We start from the raw sequence: 25921 nt of genomic DNA, 5'->3' as shown, positions 1-25921 counted from the left end.
AAGCTCCATTCGGAGCTTGATAGATAGGCCCCAGAGCATGCAATTTTAAACAACTTTATCATTTACTTCTATTATCTAATATGCTTTACTCTCATTATATCCTTTATTGAAAAGAATAATTAGGTAGGCTCAGGAGAAGCAATGCACTACTGGGAGCTAGCTGCTGATTGGTGGCTGCACATATATGCCTCTTGTCATTGATCCACTTGATGGGTTCAGCTAGCTCCGCCTCCCAGTAGTGGATTGTTGCTCCTTCAACTAAGTATACAAAGAGAATGAAGCAAATGTTATAATAGAAGTAAATTGGAAAGTTGTTCAAAACTGTAAGTTGTTCTGTCTGAATCATGAAATAAAAATATATTTTTTAAGTAAATAAAAGAACATAAAACTGAATAAATAGAAAACTGTGCATTTCTAAAGCTTTTTGATTGCAATAAACTGACATATCCTTGCTAATTCTTCAGAGTTTTAATCACTTTAAGTACTAGTTGCACATAAGGGGACGATGTCTTCAGTAAGCAAGTCACTGAGTATATAATTAGCCATACATCTGTTAGGTGTCATGTGCTTCCATGTGCCATCAGCTGCTAAAAAATACTGTACTGGGTTCCTCCATCTCTGAATAGATTACCTGGATACTCTGATTTTAATCAAATCTCTCAGAAAGGGGGCTTATTTTGAAGAATTATCATTTAGACATTTCCCATGGTGCACTGGGCTTAAAGGGGCATTGTATTCAAAATGTCCTGAACATGCATTTGAAAGAGCAAAGTTTACATAAGCCAAAACTATTTTTTGAGGGAAATATTGTAAGTGAAAGCTATTAAAGTACTGCAGTATTGGATTTGTAAGTGCTAGTAATCTTTACTAGCGGATAAGGACAGCTGCTACTGTTTTACGGTTGAGAGAGACTCACACACATCTCTGCAAGGAAGACACGTAAACATTGATTTATGCAGGTCAGGAATATGAAAGAAACTGCAATGTTTTATATTAAGCATGGAAAAAACAGGTACAATGTCTTATTAATTGTGTTTTTTTTTTATATGCAAATCTAGGGTCACTGAGCATTTTAACAAAATAAAAACATTTTAAAAACAGTTTTTCATCCTACAGAAAAATGCAAACTTATAGCATTGATTGTAGAAGCACAAATATGGAACTAACTGCTAGCCTTTAAAGGGACATTCCAGTCAAAATTTAAATGCACATAGATGAATTACATCTTTGAATAGAAACATATTTGCAATATACATGTACTGGCAAAAACTCATCTACTAAAAGTTATTACTGTTTTATTGTTAACATTTTTCTCTGCACGTGCATGTGAAGCATAGCTAGATATTGTCACTGCACCCACATTTTAAATAATGCAGCTGCTCAGGTCATCAGTGGGGCTTTATCATGTCAGCAATTAACAAATTGAGTCATTACCAGATGGTACAAGCATCTTAGGCTCTCTGAGCAAGCCCTGTGTTTAAAATGCTGGTGCACGGTGCATACTTAAATACACTTTTGAAACAGCTATAGCTTTTATTAGAAGCATTTTTGCTCATGCATGTATAATACAAAATTTCTTCTGTTGAATACCGAAATGCACCCATGGGGTTTCCAATTTGGGCTGGAATATCCCTTTAAAATCAAGGCACAACTTTGCATTTGTTTGTATGTGGACAAAAACTGTTGCAATACCATCACAAACATATAGTTATGGAAAAGAACAAACAAAACAATCAGGAGGACAAGGACTATGTATAGGTCAATAACATATCAATATTGTTTACCAGTTAAAGAGACATTACATAATCGTTCATGATTTAGACCATGCAATTTATACCCAACTGCCCAATTTACTTATATTATCTAACGTGCTTCATTGTGTTGGTATCCTTTGTTAAAGAGCATCCATAGGTAGGCTCACAAGCAGCAATGCACTAACTAGTAGCTAACTGCTTATTGGTGGCTGCACATATATATGTTTCTTATTAGCTCACCCGATTTGTTCAGCTATCTCCCAGTAGTACATTATTGCTACTTTAACAAAGGATACCAAAAGAATTTAGAACATTTGATAAAGAAAATTGATTAAAATAGTTTGGTCTATCTGAATCATGAAATAAAAAAAAATTGGATTTCATGTCCTCTGTTGGAAAAGTTACTAGCAAAGTTTTTCATTGTCTTGCATTGCTGGACTGTCTCTCCCACTGCGTCAGAGCAAATGTCTTGGTCAGGTGAGTAAAACTACTACACTGGCCATTATGAGTGGCTGCTTAATGCTCCCGTGATGAACTCACGGTAGCACTTTACGCTACCATTCATTAACCATAAAAAAAATGTCCCCCAATTTAACCCAAAATAAAGTGTAGTGTTCCTCAATAAAAAATCTTTATTATTATTTGTTTAAATAACTGCATGCAGCAGTTATAAGGGGTTAAAGTGAGCAGGTGTGGGGTGTTTGGGAAAAAACAGCACTTAAAAGTGCTTTTACACTGCGGTCTATGGGGACTATGTTAAAACAGTAAATATATATGTATATGCTTATATACATATATATAATTTTTGTGTTAATATGTGTATATACACATATAAACACAAATATATACAGTATGTATATATTAAAAATATATATATATATAAACTTTGCTGTCCAACGCTATGCGACTTACCCCCTTCGCTGCACTAGGTTCTGTGCCATGTCTATCGACATCAGAACGAGGCTCCCATTAGAGCCTATGGAAGAGCGCTCTCTTGAGAACAAAGCTCCCATCATGCAATGTGAATGGGCTTCACTTTTTATACCAGGGCACATGGTATATATATATATATATATAAATCAGGGTTCTATGCAGGAAATTAGTAAATGTCTCATGTTGTTACTGTCTCTCTGTTACGTATAAAGCTACTTATCTTCATTCGTCAAAGCCTGACAAGCAAACAAGAAAAAATCATTATGTTAGTTGTTTTTTTTTACTTATTAAATTAAATCAATACTTGATAGTTAACGGTTACCTAGTTACGTAGATGTTCTGTGGTAACCTCAACATGCTTCTGATATACACCAAAGGTCAGTCATAACAGTAAAATACACTATAAATTATTAAAAAATGTAATAAAAATAATGGCTCATGGAATTTATTTAAATACAGATTGAAAGACTAGGGGGTAGATTTACTAATGAATGTCCGACCTTGATAAGCTGTAGCGTATCATGTCCGACAGACATCGCTGAATGCTGACCGCATACACTGTCGGCGTTTATCACTGCACAAGCAGTTCACCTGTCAATCAGCACGATCATATAAAATCGGGTGCATTGAAGACCGCAGCCTCAGAGGCAGCGGACAAGTTATGGATCAGCGGTCTTTAGACCGCTGCTTCATAACTGCTGTTTCCAGCGAGCCATTCGGCATTTGTTAAATCTACCCCTAGGTCTAACTGCTAGCTCCGAAGAATTACAAGTGTAAATTTTTCAAGCTTATAGCTGCCTATAATGACCCATTTTACCCCCTGGAGAGTATTAAATTGTTTACAAATGGAGCTTTAACATTTATTGGGACCTTTGAAATAGCTGATTTTGCCTGAGAAACCACCTATACTGAAAAATATGAATACTGCTGTATTATTTAAAGAAAAGATATGTAAACAAGAAACAAAACAAAAAAAAATATATATATATATATATATACACACACACATACACAGCAACAACAACAAAACTGTACCAATGAAAAGAAAAATAACAAATAATTTAGAACACTGCCAAAATCTTCAATAAAAGAAAAATGCAGAGCCAGACACAGCATAAATCACCAATACAAAAGCTAGAATATGTACTTTTAATCTCAGAAACAACATGAAACTGCCATCTCCTGAGGCAAACAGTTACTCATGTCTTAGAAAACAATATTCCACAAAAAATGTATGAGACATTCTAAATATTTTTCAGATGTTAGTCAATGAAACACATTTTTTGTCATAAAAAAATGAATATTGTGCTGTCTTGTAAAGTTATAAAATATATCAATACCAGCAACTATAATATTGTTTTCTAGTATCCAGCATATGTCTAAAAATCACCTCTTCATGGACAAAATTATTATAATTATTGTCTAGCTAGAAATAAAAAGGTCAATCAAGCATAGCTGTGATCACACATGGGTTAAATAAAGCTCTCACATAGATATCATAACCACCCAAATATTTAAAATATAAATAAAACAAACTTTTTATAAAGTAAAGCAGGTCACATGACCAAGTATAAACTCAAACTATTCCAATCAGATAAGAGTAGAAAACAGCATTGCAAGTACATTATATTACATGAAAAAAAGCAATTAATTATTTTTTCCCGTTTTAAAACTGTTTTGAAAAATAATTAAACGTTTTTGTTTTATCGTAAAAATCGAGCTGCTCAGTGATTCCTGTGGTCTAGTTTTGAAAACCACAGTTGTAGACAAAAAAAGATGTTGCAAAACATTTCATATTTTACTTTTTTTTTTTTAAAGGGACAGTCTAGGCCAAAATAAACTTTCATAATTCAGATAGAGCATGTAATTTTAAACAATTTTCCAATTTACTTTTATCACCAATTTTGCTTTGTTCTCTTGGTATTCTTAGTTGAAAGCTTAACCTATGAGGTTCATATGCTAATTTCTTAGACCTTGAAGGCCACCTCTTTTCAGAATGCATTTTAACAGTTTTTCACCACTAGAGGATGTTAGTTCACGTATTTCCTATAGATAACACTGTGCTTGTGCACGTGAAGTTATCTGGGAGCAGGCACTGATTGGCTAGACTGCAAGTCTGTCAAAAAAACTGAAATAAGGGGGCAGTTTGCAGAGGCTTAGATACAAGATAATCACAGAGGTTAAAAGTATATTATTATAACTGTGTTGGTTATGCAAAACTGGGAAATGGGTAATAAAGGGATTATCTACCTTTTAAAACAATAAAAATTCTGGTGTAGACTGTCCCTTTAACTGATACTCAAATACTGATTCCACTGTATTATATATAAAAACGAAGATGCATAACTATGAACTTAAAAAGCAATTTCAAAATATAAAAAATAAATCAATTTTCATTACGTAATATTTAGATTTATATGTAGTATTAAACTAATGTATGTACCACTTAAAAGGGACAGCAAAGTCAAAATTAAACATTTATAATTCATATAGAACATGCAATATTCAACTTTCCAATTTACTTCTATCTATCTATTGGGTACTTATAGAGCACAAACTAATCACCTGTGAGGGTCTCAAGGCGCTAAGGGAAAGCAGATAGGAGGAGGGGGGGAGGGGATGGGTGTTCAGTCGAAGAGCCAGGTTTTGAGGTCCTTTCTGAACTTTGTAAGGGAGGTGGATTGTCTGAGGTGCAGCGGGAGGGTGTTCCATGTCTTTGCTGCTATGTGGGAGAAGGATCTTCCGCCCACTGTGGATTTGCTGATGCGGGGGATGACTGCGAGTGCTTGGTCGGCCGATCGCAGTTGTCTGGTGGGGGTGTCGAAATTTATGCGGTGGTTTATGTATTCGGGTTCGATGTTGTGTAGGGCCTTGAACGCGTGGGTAAGGAGCTTGAAGGTGATTCTCTTGTTGATGGGGAGCCAGTGAAGGTTCCTTAGGTGTTCGGTGATGTGGCATTGGAAAGGGATGTCGAGGATGAGTCTGGCTGAGGCGTTCTGGATATGTTGGAGTCTCTTTTGAAGTTTGATGGTGGAGCCGGCGTAGAGTGCGTTGCCCTAGTCCAACCGGCTGCTGACAAGGGCATGGGTGACTGTTTTCCTGGTTTCTGTAGGGATCCACTTGAAGATTTTTCATAGCAGGTGGAGGATGTGGAAGCATGTTGAGGTGATGGCATTGATTTGTTGGTTCATGGAGAGTGATGAGTCCAGGATGAAGCCTAGATTTGACTTCTACTATCTATTATGTTTGTTCTCTTAGTATCCTTTGTTAAAGAGTAAATCTAGGTAAGCTCATAGACACTCAGGAGATGATAAATATAGACAAAATAAGTATAAAGTTTAAGTGTCTATAAAACAATGGGAGCTGCCATGTTGTAATTTAGGTTACTTTCTCTGCTATGGCCAATTAGGGACAGTTATAAATAGGGAATTAGAGTGTGCAGCCAATGGCTGTGTGGAATACAACAGAGTTCTGCACATCCATTTCTAATAGGAACTGAAAAGTTCACAATTTCAGAAAGAAATTAACCCCTTAGTGATCAGACCATTTTTCAATTTCCTTACCGTTAGGGACCAGGGCTATTTTTACATTTCTGCGGTGTTTGTGTTTAGCTGTAATTTTCCTCTTACTCATTTACTGTACCCACACATATTATATACCGTTTTTCTCGCCATTAAATGGACTTTTAAAGATACCTTTATTTTCATCATATCATATAATTTACTATAAATTTGTTTTATAAAATTTGATGAAAAAATTGGAAAAAAACACACACTTTTTCAAACTTTGACCCCCAAAATCTGTTAGACATCTACAACCATCAAAAAACACTCATGCTAAATAGTTTCTAAATTTTGTCCTGAGTTTAGAAATATCCATTGTTTACATGTTCTTTGCAAGTTATAGGGCAATAAATACAAGTAGCACTTTGCTATTTCCAAACCATTTTTTTTTTCAAAATTAGCGACAGTTACATTGTAACACTGATATCTGTCAGGAATCCCTGAATATCCATTAACATGTATATATTTTTTTTTAGTAGACAACCCCAAGTATTGATCTAGGCCCATTTTGGTATATTTCATGCCACCATTTCACCGCCAAATGCGATCAAATAAAAAAAATTGCTAACTTTTTCACAAACCTTAGGTTTCTCACTAAAATTATTTACAAACAGCTTGTGCAATTATGGCACAAATGGTTGTAAATGCTTCTCTGGGATCCCCTTTGTTCAGAAATAGCAGACATATATGGCTTTGGCATTACTTTTTGGTAATTAGAAGGCCGCTAAATGCCGCTGCGCACCACACTTGTATTATGCCCAGCAGTGAAGGGGTTAATTAGGTAGCTTGTAGGGTTCATTTTAGCTTTAGTGTAGAGATCAGCCTCCCACCCGACACATCCCACCCCCTGATCCCTCTCAAACAGCCCTCTTCCCTCCTCCACCTCAGAAATTGTCACCGCCATCTTAAGTACTGGCAGAAAGTCTGCCAGTACTAAAATAAAAGTTTTTTGGGTTTTTTTTATATCTTATTTTTTTTTAATATATATAAATTTCTGCAGTGTAGGTTCCCCCCTAACCTCCCAACCTCCACGATCCCCCCAAACAGCTCTCTTAATCTCCCCCCCCCCTCTTCCTATTTGCGGCCATCTTAGGTACTGGCAGCTGTCTGCCAGTACCCACTTTGCACTAAAATTGTGCCGTTTTATTACTTTATTTTTTTATATCCATATTTTCCGTAGTGTAGCTGCCCCCCCTCAATACTTTACCCCTCCCAGATCCCTTTTCTTAAGACTTATCCCCCCTTCCTTTCCCTCTCATTTTCTCTCATTTTCTCTCTCTCTCTCTCTCTCTCTCTCCCTCCTTCCGATCATTGTACTAAGTACTTTAGCGTGCGCACACTCACGACACCCTCCCCGCACTGGATCAACAAATTGAAGACAGACAGGAAGTGATCCAGCGATGGGCCGCCCACCCATCTCCCTCGTATCCCTCCCAAGCCAACGATCGGCAACATCGCTGGCCGATGCAGAGAGGGCCACAGAGTGGCTCTCTCTGCATCGGTTGCTAAAAAAAGGGTATTGCAGGATGCCTCAATATCGAGGCATCACTGCAAAACCTTGAAAGCGGCTAGAAGTGATCAAGATCGCTTCCCCCGCTTGAAACCTCTGAGGTTGGTCATTAAGGGGTTAAAGGAAAAGGGGATAAAATAAATAATGAAAATATATTGCAGAGCTTTTTTTATATATATATATATATATATACCATTTTTTTATTTTATATTACCATCTCAAAGTGTTTATTGTCCCTTTAAGCAATGTATTAAACAGACGCATACAAATTCAATATTTATAAATGGAATATTGTTTATCCTATCGACAGTACTGTAGGCAATTAGGGACAGATATAAATTAACTTCTGCACTGATGAAGCAATCACTGTATAGAATGTTAAAGGGCAGAGTTCTCGATTCTACAGGATAAGTTCTAGATTCTGTCAAGGAGTGGCTAAAAACACAATCTGTAGAGTTAAATGACAGTAAAAGCAGGTACAATAAATAATGAATGTACATTAAAATGTTTTTAATATGCATAATGAGAAATTTTGTGGGAAATAAAAGCATAGTTTTAAGACAGACAAGACTGGGTAGAGGGAAGTGAATTTTCAACACACTTTAAACCAAACCAAGATGTGTCAAGAATATGTAGCAATTCAGCATGACACTTTAAGGGGAAGCAGCATAATGTAACTTATTCTGTGTATAGCTGCAGGGTAGTGTTGGCTTCATGTTTTCCCTAAACTTTTTTAGTTGCAGTATGTTCTGCTGTGATCATTCTGATTACCCCATCAGGTAACTGATAAACAGACCAAACCAACGGCAGGTGCGTATCCTCTCTGAGGAAGCATGACAGTGAATCACGTGTCAGGGGACGGGCTTCAGAGAGTGTTGTCTCTCAATTTTAAATTAGCTTACTCTACCCGCTATCCTGATATTTGCGTGTGTGGTTGAAGATTTTTGTATGCGATCGCCAGTATTGGCCACTTTATATTGTCTGCCTAGACCAGGGGTAGGCAACCTTGGCTCTCCTGATGTTTTGGAACTACTCCTGTTTTGGAACTACATTTCCCATGATGCTCAGACAGCCTAAATAATGCCTTAGCATCATGGGAAATGTAGTTCCAAAACATCTGGAGAGCCAAGGTTGCTGACCCCAGGCCTAGACGTATGAAATGAGTAACAAGCATAGGGCAAGATTATCTTTAATATAACTCCTGCTATAGAAGGAGTTTAGGTGAGACGTTACTGCAGGGAATATTGTGGGACTGTTTCCCTGTATGTTTGATCGATACCCTCAATAGACTGGATTCATAAGATATTTATCAGTAACATACAAGCATTGCATTACTACCAGGGACAGTATACACCCATTTTCATATAACTGCATGTAAAAGACACTACTATAAAGAATAAGATGCACAGATACTGATATAAAAATCCAGTATAAAACAGTTTAAAAACTTACTTAGAAGCTCTCAGTTTAGCTCTGTTGAAAGGGTAGCTGGAAAGCCCACTGCAAGTGGGAAATAAGACCCTCCCCCTTCTTTTGCATATGAAAAGACCCTTTACACGAACAGGAGCAAGCTGGAGAAGGTAGCTGACGGTATTCTCATAAAACTTTGGGGCTTGGTTAGGAGTCTGAAAATCGGAGCAATTTTATTTAAAAATAAGCAAAACTATACATTAAAAAAAAACCTGTATGGGCTATATAAATAGATCATCTACAAATCATATATGCAAGGAAAAAATGAGTGTATAATGTCCCTTTAAGCCTCAATAGATTCTCCTTTATACCAGCCTAGTATCTGACATGGTCATATACATTAGGAGTTCTCTTTGCAACGAAATTGCAGGAATTAGAGTCTGATTCCACTACTTTATGCTTAATTTATATACCAAGTAGACCTATCTGATATGACACATATAAGCATTTTGCTATTATTCTGAACCAAATATAAGCCATATCAGGTTCTTTATAATAAAGATACTTATTACCAGCATTGGATAACAGCTATAGCCTAAATAATCATTTAACCCTATATAAGCCAGCTTGTTATTCCAAATGATCTATATCATTTTACTAGATATTATGACACAGTATTTAATTTGTGGCAGAGTTTAAGTGTTTTTAATATCAATGTGTCTTAATTTGGTTTAATAAAGTGTTGTTATAAATAGCAATATTCAATTCACTCTGTTTTAATACACCCACTCCTATAGGTATCTATTTTATAATTTAAAGAGAGGTTAGCACTTTTTTTCTTCTTGCTTACTCTTGCAACTCATATAATAGTGAGTCTCCTCAGTGCAACCACCCCTCTATAAGTACATAAAGTAATTGAAAACAATTGTTGCACTTATAGTACAATATCTTCATTGGCTCTCCCTTATTAATCCTTTTTAATAAATACCCCATCAGGTACCCATAATGCAGTTTTGCTCAAATTTTTCAGTACTCTTTTTCATTAGGGAATCTCTATGGTTGTTCTGGTGAATGACAAAAATGGTGCCGAATTTTTAAAAATTATTTTATATTAAATCTCAAAATTTATTTGGATTTTTTTTCTTATTTTTCTAAAGGGACATTGAAACCACATTTTTTCTTTCATGATTCAGATAGAGCAGTGATTTTCAACTTTTTTTTCCGTGGCACACTTTTTTACATTAAAAAATCCTGCGGCATACCACCATCCCAAAATTTTACACATTGTAGCTTAATACAGTGTATGTATATATATATATATATATATATATATATATATATATATATATATATATATATATATATATACACACACACACACAAACATACATACATACATACATACATACACACACTGTACTGTGCCGTCATGCCTCCTACAAACTATACGTGACATATTGACATTCATTCACAATCGTAATGATTGTCTGTAAATGAATGTCAATATGTCATGGATGTAAATGACGCCTGATGAGCCTGTCACATACCTCACAATATTTAAAAATTTGAAAGAGGGACACCCCCGCACTGGGAAAAGTCCCCCCCATCAATCATCATATCACTTAAAATAAAAAAACAAGCGAAATTTAAAAAATATGTCACATTGTTGTCAGTCTGCCGCGGCACAGCTGAGGATCTCTCACGGCACACTGGTTGAAAAACACTGAGATAGAGCATGCAATTTTAAGCAACTTTCTAATTTACTCCTATTATCAAATTTTCTTCATTCTCTTGGTATCTTTATTTGAAAAGCAAGACTGTAAGTTTAGAAGCTGGCCCATTTTTGGTTAACAACCTGGGTTGTTCTTGCTGATTGGTGGATAAATTCACCCACCAATAAACAAGTGCTGTCCAGGGTTCTGAACAAAAAAAAATGTCTGGCTCCTTAGTTTAGATGCCTTCTTTTTCAAATAAAGATAACAAGAGAATGAAGAAAATTTGATAATAGGAGTAAATAAGAAAGTTGCTTAAAATTGCATGCTTTATCTGAATCATGAAAGAAACAATTTGGGTTCAGTGTCCCTTTAATGCCCCATTATTAACAATGAAATCATTACAAAACAACACATTACAAAACATAGGAGATGCAGCACCACCAAGCTATCTAGTGCCTGAGGTTTGTCAAACATCAACTTAAAGGGACACAAATCCTAAAATGTTTATTTCATTATTCAAATATATGGTACACTTTTAAACAACATTCCAATTCACTTCTTTTATCAAATTTGCTTCATTCTTCTTTGTTGAATGAGCAGTAATGCACTACTGTGAGCTAGCTGAGGGCCAATGACAATGCCATATATGTACAGCCACCAATCAGCAACTTCTGAGCTTACCTAGGTATACTTTTCACAAAGGATACAAAAAGAACAAAGCAAATTAGATAATAAAAATAAATTGGAAAATTATTTAAACTTGCATGTTCTAACTCATGAACAAAAAAATTTGAGCTTCACGTAAAATATAAGAAAATATAGCACACAAGAAGGTGCTCATTTTTTTGTAATTAAAACAAAAATCTGTTTCTACACCTTCAAAAAGGATGGTCAAAGGAATATAAGCAACCTATTTTTGCCTAGTGAGATCTAGTAAGGAACTGGTATGGTACCGTTTATATTTAGAATGCAGTTGAGAGTGTTCATTTTGTTTTGTTATTGTTGTTTTTCTCTTGCGATAGAGGTTGCACGCCCACAGGCTATGACTCACACACATGGTGTCATGTGATTGGTTGGCGATATACGCCCACGGGCCATCGCCCACATATATGTCATCGGGACACTAGCTAAACATCTAAAACAACTAGATAAAGCTCTTCAGGATATCAGTCTATAATAAGTATAACACAACTACTTAGGCAAACATAGAAACCATCTACTTTTGGACACTACACAAAAAGTGAAAAGAACTATTGAACTTCATTTATAATTCGGCGTTAAATAATACACGCCCATAAGCCATCACCCATACATATGGTAATATGGGATGAGTTAATGATACACGCCCACAAGCTAACATTCACATACATGGCATTATGAAAGTAGTTATGTGCTTCTAATAAACTAACGAAACTTCGTATTATAAATAAGAAATAAATCCTTTGAAAGTAAATAAACCATCAATTGCATGATAAATAAATAAGTAGTTTATTTCTACTCAAAAAAAGCGATTGTTCAAAAGTTATGAACTAACTATATTGGTGTTGTACCTTTTTTCCTGTGAAAATGTCATTCGTAGACCTTGTATATGTATCTGTTTTTTGAAAAAGTTCATTAGATACATTGTATTAACTGTCACACACCTGTTTGAATTCTGGCTAAAAAATTTTATAGTAGATCTGTGCACAAAATGTGCTATATATTTTCTCTACTAAGACAAATCATTCTCTGTGAAAGTACCCATAGTAACATTTGCATAAGTAATTGTTAAAACTGGGTGTGACCGATGTTTTAATTGATTTGAGGGGATACAAATAGGAGACTTCAGCTACAGATCAGTATTACTTGCCTGAGGAAACAGAGTGGTCAGCTCTGAGAAACGCGTAGCGTAATTACTGATATTTTAATGTAAACTGTTATATTTTTATATATAAAGTGTTTTTATACTTCTGGAGTCTCCTATTTTTTCATTTGAGAATTTTAAACACCTTGGACCATTCTACACCGGAGTGGTATGTGCGCTGGGCCACTGTAATATAACCAGCTTGCTGCATTAGCACTACAGTGTGCTTTATACTCTGTGAGTATCTCTCTGAAGGGTTAAGCTGGTGGGTTTACACTTTGCTTACTAATCTGCACTAGGAGTCGCCCTCTGTATATCTCTCTACTCTTTCAGATGGTTTTGGAAATCTACTAAGAGGAGCTGCCATTGCAATTTGATGCACAGTCAATTGGGACACTGTTAAGTTTCCAGACTGCTTACCTAGGCATTATCTTTGCCTTTATTATATGTGAGTATAAAATTGATATCTCATTCTATCTATCTATCTCAATATATTACTGGCTACACTAGGAGGCTCCCTTTCTTTCTGTTTCATTCTATTTTTGCCTTTGCAATTCCCATGATTCCTATATAGATATATAATAACCAAATTAAAAAATTTTTTACTTACTATTATCAATTTTGCTTTGTTCCTTTGGTATCCATTGTTAAAGAGTAAACCTAGGTAGGCTCAGAAGCATCAATACACTACTGTAACCTAGCTGTAAATATCAAGTGAGCCAATAATAAGAGGCATACTTATGTAGCCTCCAATCAACAGCTAGTTCCCAGCCAGCATTTTAAACATTGATAGTAAACTCAAAATTGAAATTGCATGCAGATAATTTTAAACAAATTTCCAGTTTACTTATGTTATCGAATTTGTTTTAATCTCTTGGTATCCTTTGTTGAAGAGTAGGATTCGGAGCAGCAATCCACTACTAGTAGCTAGGGTTTGAAATTTCCTATAGTCTATGTGCATAAAAAAAATTGGATTTTTTATATATAACACATATAGGAAAAATCATTCATGTCCAAATGTATTTTTTTAATAGCTGTCAAAATTAAAACTACAGAAATTATTCCATGGTTAAAGTACTCAAACATGAAAATAAATGCCTAAGTTTTAAATCCTTCTGAAGAGGGAATCCATTTAGTTTATTTCATATAAAAATGTATGGATCCTTTTATCCTTACATTTTATTCTACTGTGTAATTTATCAGGGCTACAGAAATAAATTGTACATTACACTTGTCTTCCATTTCTGAGTTACTTTAGTAGATAAGGCATTAATCACTTAGTTTCTAGTTATGAATTCCACCATGGAGTTTAATTAGGTCTGCATGAGGCTTCTAAGTAAGATCTACCAAAATGTATAACCACTGTTCTTAACAGTTAGATGTCGCCTTGTCCATTCCTGAAAGCTTTCCTTCTCCTCTGCATACAAACAAGGCTGACCATTGTTCTGTGTTCTGATTCCACAGATTCCAAGCAGGAGAGAAAAAAAGTACCATTCAGTGATTCTCCTAGCCGCAGCCTCTTGCTATTATGATATGTTCACAATACTGCAATGCTGATGGTTGCAAAAGATCAAGGAAATGTTCAGCTTCCAGATTACAGTATATGGGATGTTTTGCATTTATTGATGGGACATAAAAGGGCAATAAAATATTGTTTAAATGTGTTGCAGCATTCCATTATAGCACTATTGATTTAATATATCTATGTGTTTAACAGATGAAAATGGGTTAAAAACATAGTTAAAGTCAGCCACCATAGCCACCAATAAACAGCTACCATTATCACCTTTCTTCTCAGCCTACATATGTATGTTTTTCAACAAAAAATACTAAGAGAACTGATAACAATTGATAAAAGAAGTAAACATGAATGTCTTAAAATTGCATGCTAAAAATTTTTTTGCATGGTCTGACTAATCCAAGAACGTTTAATTTTGACTTTCAGATCCCTTTTTACGTAACAGTATTTAATTTTATCTGTAGTATATAGCAGTTAAAGGGATACTGAACCCCAATTTTTTTTCTTTCATGATTGAAATAACGTGCAATTTTAAGCAACTTTTTAAAATTTACTCCTATTTTTTTCTTTGTTCTCTTGGAAGCAGGAATGTAAAGTTTATGAGCCGGCCCATCTTTGGTTCATCACCTGGGTAGTTCTTGCTGATTGGTGGCTAAATGTAGGGCCGGCTCCTATGCTTACATTACTGCTTTTTCACATACAAATACCAAGAGAATGAAGAAACATTGATAATAGGAGTAAATTGGAAAGTTGCTTAAAATTGCATGCTCTATCTGAATCATGAAAGAAAAAAAATTGGGTTCAGTATCCCTTTAAATAGGGCTAGGAGGTACAATATTTCTTGTTTCATCTAAAAGAGGGTAAGCATAGCCCTTGGTTTATGCTGGGGTCCTGTTTCTTAAGGAATTGTTGTAAAAAAATAAATCTAAAAATGACAAACCCTTTTATATAATGTAAGTCAAGGGGAAGTCAAAGAGCCTGGGTCCCTCTCAAAATTGACATAAAAAGTTTGCAAAATCAAGTATTTGAAAAACATAGCATCAGAAAGTTTGCTATTCTCATTAAATAGGACTTCTATGTTAAAATGTATTTTTTATTTTAGCTGATGACATCAACTATGCCTGCCCCAAAATTGGTTGTGTCTTCAAGTAAATATACAAGCCAATCGCAGTGCTTTGATTTTAAATATTAATAAGGTGCCTGGGCGCTCACGATTTCATGTGCTTTGTGGTTAAACCTAATTGAATGGCCTTCCTTTTAAAATGTTAGTTTTTTTCCCATTTTAGGGCCGTTATTTAACACTTGCGCATAACTCCAATGGAGTATCCCCCCTAAATGTCTGTGCCGTATCACACAATAACAAGCCTATGATATCACATAACAGAAGCAGATGAGCTTTGGTCTGAAAACTCTGCACATGCGCCGGACAAACATATTCAATAGCACATGCATCGGTACGTGCCCCCTCCCCAAAGAGAGAACCCAGGTTGTAGACCGTGATTGAACAATGTAAGTTAGTCCCATGCTGGGTTTGTAAAGCAGCATAATTTTGACAGATATATACTAGATCTGCTTATATATACAAAAATGGAAGATATTTGAGCATATTTTTCTATTTATATTGACCTGGAGAATGATTAAATATAAATATTTGACCTTCATATCCCTTTAAAAAGGTATGAAATAAATACGATGAAGATAAAATCTTTTTTTGATAAAATCTTAAACTTTTAGTAATATAAATTTGCACTCTGTAAATAAATGTAAAATATAAAAAATAGTTGTCTAAAATTCTTTAGAATTCTGTCTCTTTAAGATCAAAGTTTCATAAACCCCTATGCAAAAATGTTAGCAGTCTCACACAGTTTCAGATAATTATATATTGTTGGTAAATTATCCTTTCCAAAAGAGTTCACAAATACAGTGCAAAATTTGATTTTCTTTTGTTCCACTTTCAGTATATGCTGACAGTGCTATGATGGTTGTTACTGTGAATTGGTGTAAACCAGTGTTTATCAACTCCAGTCCTCAGGACCCTTAACAGGCCAGATATTCATTATATCTTAACTAGAGCACAGGTGAAATAATCAGCTGATCAGTAACCATGGCTACTAACCTGCTCTCACCCTTTAGATGATTATTTCACCTGTGCTCTAGTTAAGATATAATGAAACTCTGGACTGTTAAGTGAAGACTGGAGTTGAGAAACACTGCTGTAAACTAAATTGTAAAATAAGGACTATTTGTATTTTAAAATGCAATACTGTTTTTTAAAAAAAATACTTGCTGTTACTGTGCTGAATAAAAATACTTTTTGATGTATTCCTTTTGAAGACTTGAAAGGGACAGTCTACACCAGCATTTTCATTGTTTTAAAATATAATTAATCCCTTTATTACCCATTCTCCAGTTTTGCATAAACAACACAGTTATATTAATATACTTTTTACCTCTGTGATTACATTGTATCTAAGCAGCTTCTGACAGCCCCCTGATCACATGACTATTTAGTTATTATCTATTAAACTTGCATTTTAGCCAATTAGTGCTGTGTTGTGCTGACTCTTAAATAACTCAGCAAGCGTGAGCACAATGTTATCTATATGGCCCTCATGAACTAGCAGTCTCCTGTTGTGAAAAGCTAATAACAAAGCATGTGATAAGAGGCTGTCTGTAGTGGCTTAGAAACAGGCAGAAATTTAGAGGTTTAAATGTTATAAAGTATATTACAGGGACATAAAACAAGTTGGGATAGAGACACCACTACCCCGTCACCACTTTCTGTTGGGGTACCGCAAGGCTCTGTCCCCTTCTCAATCTACACGTCATCACTATTTTCCCTAATAAAGTACCATGGTTTCCAATATCATTTGTATGCCGACGACACCCAAATCTACTTCCCTGCACCAAACCTATCTCCTTCCTTGCTAACCCGTGTCACTAACTGTCTTTCTCACATATCTTCCTGGATATCCTCTCACTACCTCAAGCTAAATCTCTCCAAAACTGAGCTCCTTATTTCCCCCTTCTTCCAAAATCTCCACCCCAATCTCTCTATAACTGTTGACAACTCCATCAATTCCCCTACCCCGCATGCCTGATGTCTTGGGGTCACATTTGACTCAGATCTTTCTTTCACTCCTCACATTCAGTACTTGGCTAAATCCTGCCACTTCCACCTTAAAAACATCTATAAAATTAGACATTTCCTTACACAAGACACAACTAAGATTTTAATCCATTCTCTCATCCTTTCCCGCCTTGATTACTGTAACTCTGTCCTCTCTGGTCTCCACAGCTGCCGCCTAGCTCCTTTACAATCCATAATGAATGCCTCTGCCAGGCTCATCTTCATAACACATCGCTCTTCATCTGCTGCACCTCTCTGCCAATCCCTTGACTGGCTTCCTCTTGCCTCCAGGATTAAACACAAAATTCTCACTCTGATATACAAAGCCCTCAACTGCACTGCTCCCCCCATATCTCAGACCTTGTCTCCAGATACTCTCCCTCCTGTCCCCTTCGCTCTGCTCATGACCTCCTACTCTCCCCTTCTCTCTTGTTACCTCCTCACACTCCCGTTTACAGGACTTCTCCAGACTGGCTCCCATCTTGTGGAACTTTCTGCCTTGCTCTGCAAGACTCTCCCCTAGTTTTGAAAGCTTCAAGCGCTCCTTAAAGACTCTACTGTTCAGGGATGCATACAACCTACATTAACCTTTCTTTATACCAGTTCCTCTCCTCCATTGCTATTCCCTTGAACCCCCTTAGCATGTAAGCCTAAGAGTCCAGCTGTTTGTAGATCACCTTCTTTAGAGCTGACTACAACAGTGCAACTCTTGGCAGGGCCCTCTACCCGTCTGATCCCTATAAATGTTTCCTTGTATTCTGCCTATGTTTATAGCGCTGCGGAATCTGTTGGCGCTATACAAATAACCGATAATAGTAATAATAATAAGTACTTTAATTACTTTACCTGCAAATTTATACTGCAGTGCCTCGCCATTAACCCTTTCCTTTAAGTTTCCAAAATGTAAAGCTCTAACTTCCCCCTAGGATATGCACAGATATCAACCTGTTTTTTGGCACTTTAATATATCAATGTTGGTTGTGCAAAGCTGGGGACTGGGTAGTAACAGCATTATCTATCTTTTTAAACAATAAATTCAATTTTGGTGTTGACTGTCCCTTTAACTACAAGTCAGTCAAAATCTACTGATACTGTGAAACAGGGCTCAACAAACTCAGAAGCCTAGGAGTCACAGGCTCCTATAATTTTACCCCTGGCTCCTAAATTTGTAGGCTATTCTTCATATATCTACATATATATCCACCATCTGTCACCGAAAAGTATTTCTGGTTCCTATATATTCTTATGAGTTATGCACAATTACCTCATATTTGTTTTAACCTATTAATATTTATGTGGGCACAATTACCTCGTATTTGTTTTAACCTAATAATATTTATGTGCTAGTTGTGGCAAAAATGTATGCCTGTATAGGTATTTTCTACGCAAAGGTTAAAAAACACGGATGTAAATCTCCATATGTATAACAAAATATTTTTTTTATCTCCATAAAAAGGATTTTACTTTATTCTGGCAGTTAAGGGGCTATATCCACTGTCAAATTTTAAACTAAAACATAATCATAAGATCATTTGATTGAATTGTTTTTTGTTAATCTGTGTGCAAGTCGGTGAAACCAAGACTGGCTCCATCATGTGCCCGCCCCCCCCATACCTGTAATCATTCCTCATATTCACACCACCACTATGCCCAGCCCAACCTCCAGCTCCACCAGTCCAGCCTACTGTTCACCCAGGTCACAGACTGATATACATATACACTGTGAAGTCTTGAACATGCTTATTATGAGCTGGTGCCTCAAAGTGTGCATATAAACAATTTGACATTTGATTTAAAAAAAAAACATTTAAAAAATTGCATGTTCTACTTGAATGTCTCTAATAAAGCAGATGATTGAATTTAACAATATATTACATTGAAACAACAGTTATTTACTGTTAAATGAGTTGCCACTTCACAAAAAGACACATTAATCTACGGAAATATTAGCCTGCTGCGACTCTACTGACCTACTTGAATTACTGAACTGGATTTAAGAGTTCTGTTGCAGGTCACATGTAGGTTGCGTGTTTTAAATTACAAACTGTACTGATTACAACATTGGTGGAAAAGGAAAAAAATATATATAAACGGAACTCAACATAAAGTAAGAAATAAGTTATATGAAATATGTAACACAAAAATCACTCTTAAAAATACTTGCCAGGTTTAGCAGATGATTATAATTTCAAACTAAAAAGGAAGTTGTTCTCTGCTTACAGTGTAACCTCTGAACCCATGAGACCAGTAAGGTGCTGACCCTTGACCTTGGATCAAGTCAAATTTAATACGATTGACAACTTTGCTCCTGAACTAACTTTTTAAAATGTCATCCTGAGAAGAAATAGCAAAACTATATTTGGTGTTATTGGCCATTGTACCTTGTCATGCCATTGTTCTTAGGTAAACAAGTAAATTGTTTTACAGAGAAAAACAGAACATATGCTTCTTCAATTTATACTGAGACTAGTTCATCAGAAACAGAAATATCCAGTGTAATAATCATGTGTAGACAGCAAATAGGATTGCAGGCAAGTGCTGTGGGGGGCTGGGGGTTCCCTCTTTTGAATTTTGAAATGTTGGGAGGTATGCAAGTCTAATAAATTAATTGTTTGTTTATCCCCATAGTGTTTACATTCCTTTATAACCATCTCAGCTTTGAACTGACTTGTAAGAACAACATTTCCCCAGGTTCCCTTCTATCTATCTATCTATCTATCACCTGATAAAAGAAGCTGAGTACTGAAAACTTTCCAAGCACTAAATTTCAACTATGTTGAAGTGGGGGTTACAGAGCACATGGAAGAGATTTTCTGAAACCAAACTATTTTTATCCAGAGCAAGATCAGGCACACCTAAAGTGACCCTATTAGAAGACCAGTATAACAAGTTAACATCTTTACAGAACAAAACAGCATCTGCATCCATGCCCAAGAGCCCAACTGAACCAGATATGTCCTAAACCAGTAAGCAAAAGCACATTCAAAAGACAAATGGCAAAGTGTTGCATTCATGTGAGATAAGAGGCCAAACAATACAGTACATGCACAGTGAAAACCTGGCAAACCATCCTGTTTTATGATTAATCAAAACTTAAAATTAAATGTTGTGCAGTAAATATTCAGGTGTGAGATGCTTTGCTTATTCTAGAGTTGGTAACTTGCACAAGATAAAATACACCTTGACCAAAGAGAGGTACCGCTCTATACTGCAGAACCATCACCATCCAGTAAGGTAGAGGATTCAATTTACAGCAGGACAATGATCCTAAACACAAGTCAAAGATGTGACAAGCGTATCAAAAGAAAAGCAAGAAGTGTTCATTTACATGGCTTTTGCCCCACAATCACTGGACCTTAACCCTATGGAACATCTTTGGGAATAAAAATAAAAAGGCAGGACACACTGTGACACTGGGATACTCTAAATAAGTGCAGGAATAATCTACTTTTATTAAAATAAAAATAAAAACTTTGACTAAATGTCAGGATAAGCTTAAAGTGATGGTAAATCCTAGCGTTTGTGAAACGCTAGGATTTACCAATGGAACAAATAAAGGGGACTTTCAGACACAAATTATAAAATACTTCATGCTGAAAATTCCTCAGGCAGCCCAAGGCAGAACGCTATTTTGCTGTGAGGTGACGTTTCCATCTTCAAACAAATAAAGGAACTTTCAACATAAATTATTTTATACTTTATAACTGAAAGTCCCCTTTATTTGTTCCACTGGTAAATCCTATCGTTTCACAAATGCTAGGATTTACCATCACTTTAAGCAGTCATTAAAGCTAATTTAGTCAATACAAAATATTGATATTTTTTTCAGTTTGTACTAAACATACTTTTACCTTTAAAGTGCAGGTAAACTTTCAAGAATGAGTGCCCGTTTTTTTAAAAATACTATTAAAAACAGGAATACTTTAATTTATGAAAGTTAACATTTCACCCATTTTGTTAAAATACTTACCTTTTCTTCTTGAAGCCACTCCAGCGCTTCACCAGCCCGTCGCAAGCTTCTTTATACGTCAGCAATGACGATTCCAGCATCCTCCAATCACGGTTTCCCCCCCCCGGGGAATCATTGCCTGAGGCAACGCCGTTATTGGAGGAAGCCAGTTTCGTCATTGCTGGGTAAGTTAACCAGGAAGAAGCAGGCGGGGGCATTGTTTCAGAACGGCGATCCAGCATTTCAGAAGAAAAAAGGTATTTTTAAAATCCGGCGCAATGCCAATTTTCATGAATTAAAGTGCCCCTATTTTTAATAGTTTTTTTAAAAAACGGGCACTTTCACATGAAAATTGACCTTCGCTTTAATTGAAATTGTGTGTTTTTTTGATTGAGAAATAATGTATATTTTGCCAGATACATTTTTCAGAAATACTGAAATAAAATCAGATTCTGGTAGTGTAATTTTAAACCCTATTGTCTATAGAAACACAGACACACACATATATACATAGACTATATATGTATGAAGTGGAAATTATAAAGTAATTTTGTCTTAGTGACCCTAGATATTTGCTAACCCTGCAAAGGTAAAGTCCTGCTTCAGAGTTGCAAGCATTTTAGCCTGATAAGACAGTGACTGCTGGCTTCATGCAACTGTATGAAGTTAGGTGATAACATTTAACAAGTTTTAAAGGCTAGTTTTGTAAGTATTGTTATAGTTAGAATACTTTTAAAAGGAACATTCTAGCAATGACATATTCTAAATTGTTAGAACATGTCATTTTTTTGCATCAGGATGTCCTTTTAATTTGTATTTCATATACTACTGCATTACACCATTTTGTACCTTATTAGAATTAGTGTAAAAATTATACACATTTCTTAAAACTCTTGGCCTCTATTACTTATTAAAAAGTTACCTTTTTTTCTCACAAATTCTTAGATAATAATTTTCCCAGGTTGTAAAATAGTGTTCTTTGTTTCTTCTGAGCTTAAATCACATTAAACATGTACTTCCAGGACAGAAAGAATAAAAGGTAAATATGTTATATAGCTGTGATTATCTTTAATACACAAAAAACAAGACATAGATATTAAAGTGAATGTAAATTTTGATGCTAAAGTGCCCGGTTTTAAAAAAATCGATTAATAACAGGGGCACTTTAATTCATCAATATTTAATTCATCAAAATTTCCATTTCACTTACCTTTTAATCTTGACAGCAGCTCCAGCTTCCTCCACCCATCGCAAAGCCTCTTCCTGGGTCTAAAATGAGGAATCCGGCTTCCTCCAATCACGGCATTGAATCAGACACTGATTCCCCCGGGGGGGAAGCCGTAATTGGAGGATGACCTATCCATTATTTCTGACATCAGAAATGGCTTGCGACGACCGGAAGAAGATGGAGCCAGTGTCAAGATTAAAAGGTAAGTTTTTTTTTCCACAACAGGAGTGAAATGTAAATTTTGATTAATTAAAGTGCCGCTGTTTTTAATCTAATTTTTAAAAACCGGACACGTTAGCATCAAAATTTACATTTACTTTAAAGGGACATGAAACCCAAAATTTTTCTTTCAAGACTCAGGTAGAATACAATTTTAAACAACTTTTTAATTTACTTCAATTATTTAATTTGCTTCCTTCTCTTGTTCTCCTTTGCTGAAAGGTTTATCTAGGAAAGCTCAAGAACCTAGATTCTAGCTGCTGATTGGTTGCTGCATATAAATACTGATTCTCATTGGCTCACCCATGTGTTTAGTCAGCAACCAGCAGTACATTGCTGCTCATTCAACAAAGAATACCAATAGAACGAAAAAAAATTGATAATAGGAGTAAATTAGAATATTGCTTAAGATTGCATGCTCTATCTGAATCATGAAAGAAAAAATGTGGGTTTCCTATTCCTTTAACTGTAATGTAATATCTCTTTCTTGACCCAGTCATGGTAAAATGTTCTAACCATAAAAAAAAGTTTTGTTTTTTTATCTGTAACTTTTTCTTGGCTCACCAAGAAAATATGTATTTAAATTTTAGGAATCAGGAAGATTATTGAAGAGAAAATCAAACACGTTTTAGGTACACAACAACAGTGTCTGCAAATAGATAAACAGAGAATATTAAAAAAAAAAATAGAAAATAAAATTCTAGCAGCCAGTTTCATGGCGCCTTGGATTTATTGAATCCCTGGATTAATATAGATAATGTAATTTACAGCAGATCCAAACCAATGATAAAACCTGTACTAGTCAATATTAGCTACTGTGTTAGAAGGATCTTCACTGCAAACTTGTGAAAATGATAGTTACTGTGCAAAACTCATTCTGTGTCCTTATCACTGAAAACATTTAAGTTCCTCACAGTGAAGTCATTGGTTATTTCTTGAAACTCCTCCCAACACAATGCAGTGTATTACACTGCAAAGCATCTTTCACATCTTGAGACTGGCTCAGGGACCGCTGAAGGGATGCAATCACCCATGAAATTGCTGAGTACCATATCATCATCCCAGTGAAGAGGGCTAAGGCATACATCACACTGACTGAACGTGATGAGCTACAGTATAGGAGATTTGGTTGTACATCATGAGCAGCATAACAATTATTCTATAGTCTATTTAAAGCCATTCCAGATTATTTAGTTACCCTATCTTATAACTTACTAACATAACATTGTAAAATAATAAATAAGAAGAAACAAAAATAAATTTACACAATAGTTACTGCACCAAATATATCTAATGTGAAACCTATATAAGGGAAAATCATAATTAATAAATATGTAAACTAAAACAAAGAGGCCTTTCTGAATTGCATCTTAAATATTATAACTTTTTTTTGTCTACAAATGTGTTTGGAATGATGGAGAGATAACAAAACTAATTATCATATAAAATAACTATTTTAAATAAAATATTATGTTCTACAAAAACAAAAAGAACCAAATATCTTCCATAAGGCTCCATAGATGTCTGCTGTAGTGTATGTGGCCTGAATACAATAACAGAAAGTTAATGTACAGTACTACACATAAGAGCATTCTACAATCATAGAAACAAGATGGGCAACTCACCTGTTCTCTAACAAAGTCATGCACACCACCTCCCTCACACCAGGGTTGTTGGCTTTATCCAAACTGCAGTTCTGTAGATTCCAGGTGGCCACCCTAAGCACGGGTTTGCCCTCTCTCACCCCTCCAAAGACCTCCACAGGGGGGCGTGTGGAGATCAGCTGAGTGGGTCCACCAGGTGGAAAGTCCAAGTCCTCACTCTGAAGGCTTAAGGAGGTTGGGCTAGGGTGAGGCTTGGCCATAAAGTGCAGACCCCCATTGGTGTGGGTGGATGGGGGGCGAGATCTCTGGACATAGACTTGATGCCTAACTTTGTCTAGGAAGGAGGGGCTAATAGAGTCCACTTTGACTAAGTCCTCAACACTCTTCAATGGCCCATTCTGGCTGCGGTACTGTATAATACCCTGTGCCATCTCTTCTGTTACCCCTCTGAGGCTCATCAGCTGGGCAGTAGTGGCCGTGTTGAGGTTGACCCTGGCTGCAGACAGGTGCTGCCCATGGTGTGCATGATCCACATCCTTCCTCAAAGAATTGGGAGAATGCTGTGCTGAGCTACTTTTACTGCTCACACAGATCTCAAACTTCACCTGTTCCAGCTTTGCAGCCCCAACGCCACTAACTAAAGCCAAGTCCTCCACTTTCTTAAATCCCCCTATGTACTCCCTGTATTCCACTATATTCTGTGCCACCTGCCTGGTCACCCCAGGAAGAGTCATCAGCTCCTCCTCGGTGGCAGTGTTGATATTCAGCCTCTCTTGGTTCACCAGGATGTTGCTGAAGTTGCAAGCAGCGCTGAACTTACGATTCTTTTGGCAGAAGTCCGAGGGGTCCTTAGGAATGGACCTGTGGCAACCCAAATTGCCCCCCATCTTCTAACCTCACTTTACTACAGCTTCCAGCAACTAGTGCTAATAAAAATAGCAACAATAACAGAAAACGTCAACGATATTCCAGTTTGTGATGTACGCAGCAGAATATTATATATCAATATGGCATGTTACGTGCAGCAGTTTATGTAGAGCTTTGCTTGTGTGAGCAGCAGAATATACTTTTTAACAGATTAACAGAAATCCACGAGCAAAACATAGCAGCAATATGAAAAGCAGACAGATGGTGCTACAAACAGGTTGAATATTGATGGGTCTTAAAGGGTTAAATTGTAAATCCACAATCCGGATGGAAAGAGAGTGCAGCTGACCTACACAGTGAAGACCAGAGAGCAGCCTCTGCACGGCTGCACTCCTCCTAGCTTCTCAGTGTCCCTTATCCCAGGCTGTTTCAGTCCCTGCTACTACACAACTATGAGCAGAACACACAGCCACACCTCCTCACTACTGGCACCTCCCTGCAGCTCCCCCTTCTATGCTGGGACCTCCCAGTTCCACTAATGCAGCTCCCTCCCTGCCCTCTAAAGCTCTCTCTGGCTTAACCTCTGCCTTCTTACTTACTTCCGTTTATTTGATGCAGTGTAGTCTTCCTCCTTGTTTCTCTCCTTTTAATTTCTCTACTCTCGTTAAAATGCATCT

General features: G+C 36.2%; 1 protein-coding gene across 1 annotated transcript in view; it reads right to left on the bottom strand.

The window, feature by feature from the left end:
- Window positions 1-25671, bottom strand: part of EEPD1 (endonuclease/exonuclease/phosphatase family domain containing 1) — a 309103-nt gene extending 283432 nt beyond the window's left edge. Inside the window, exon 1 of the mRNA XM_053714412.1 lies at window positions 24399-25671. Coding sequence (XP_053570387.1) covers window positions 24399-25264 — 866 coding nt within the window. The 5' untranslated portion in view covers window positions 25265-25671. The remainder of the gene's footprint in view (window positions 1-24398) is intronic.
- Between the last annotated feature and the right edge of the window lie 250 nt (window positions 25672-25921).

The sequence above is a fragment of the Bombina bombina genome, chromosome 5 (assembly GCF_027579735.1).
Source record: "Bombina bombina isolate aBomBom1 chromosome 5, aBomBom1.pri, whole genome shotgun sequence".
Lineage (NCBI taxonomy): Eukaryota > Metazoa > Chordata > Amphibia > Anura > Bombinatoridae > Bombina > Bombina bombina.
Note: the sequence above shows the minus strand (reverse complement) of the source record. Positions and strands in the feature narration are given on the sequence as shown.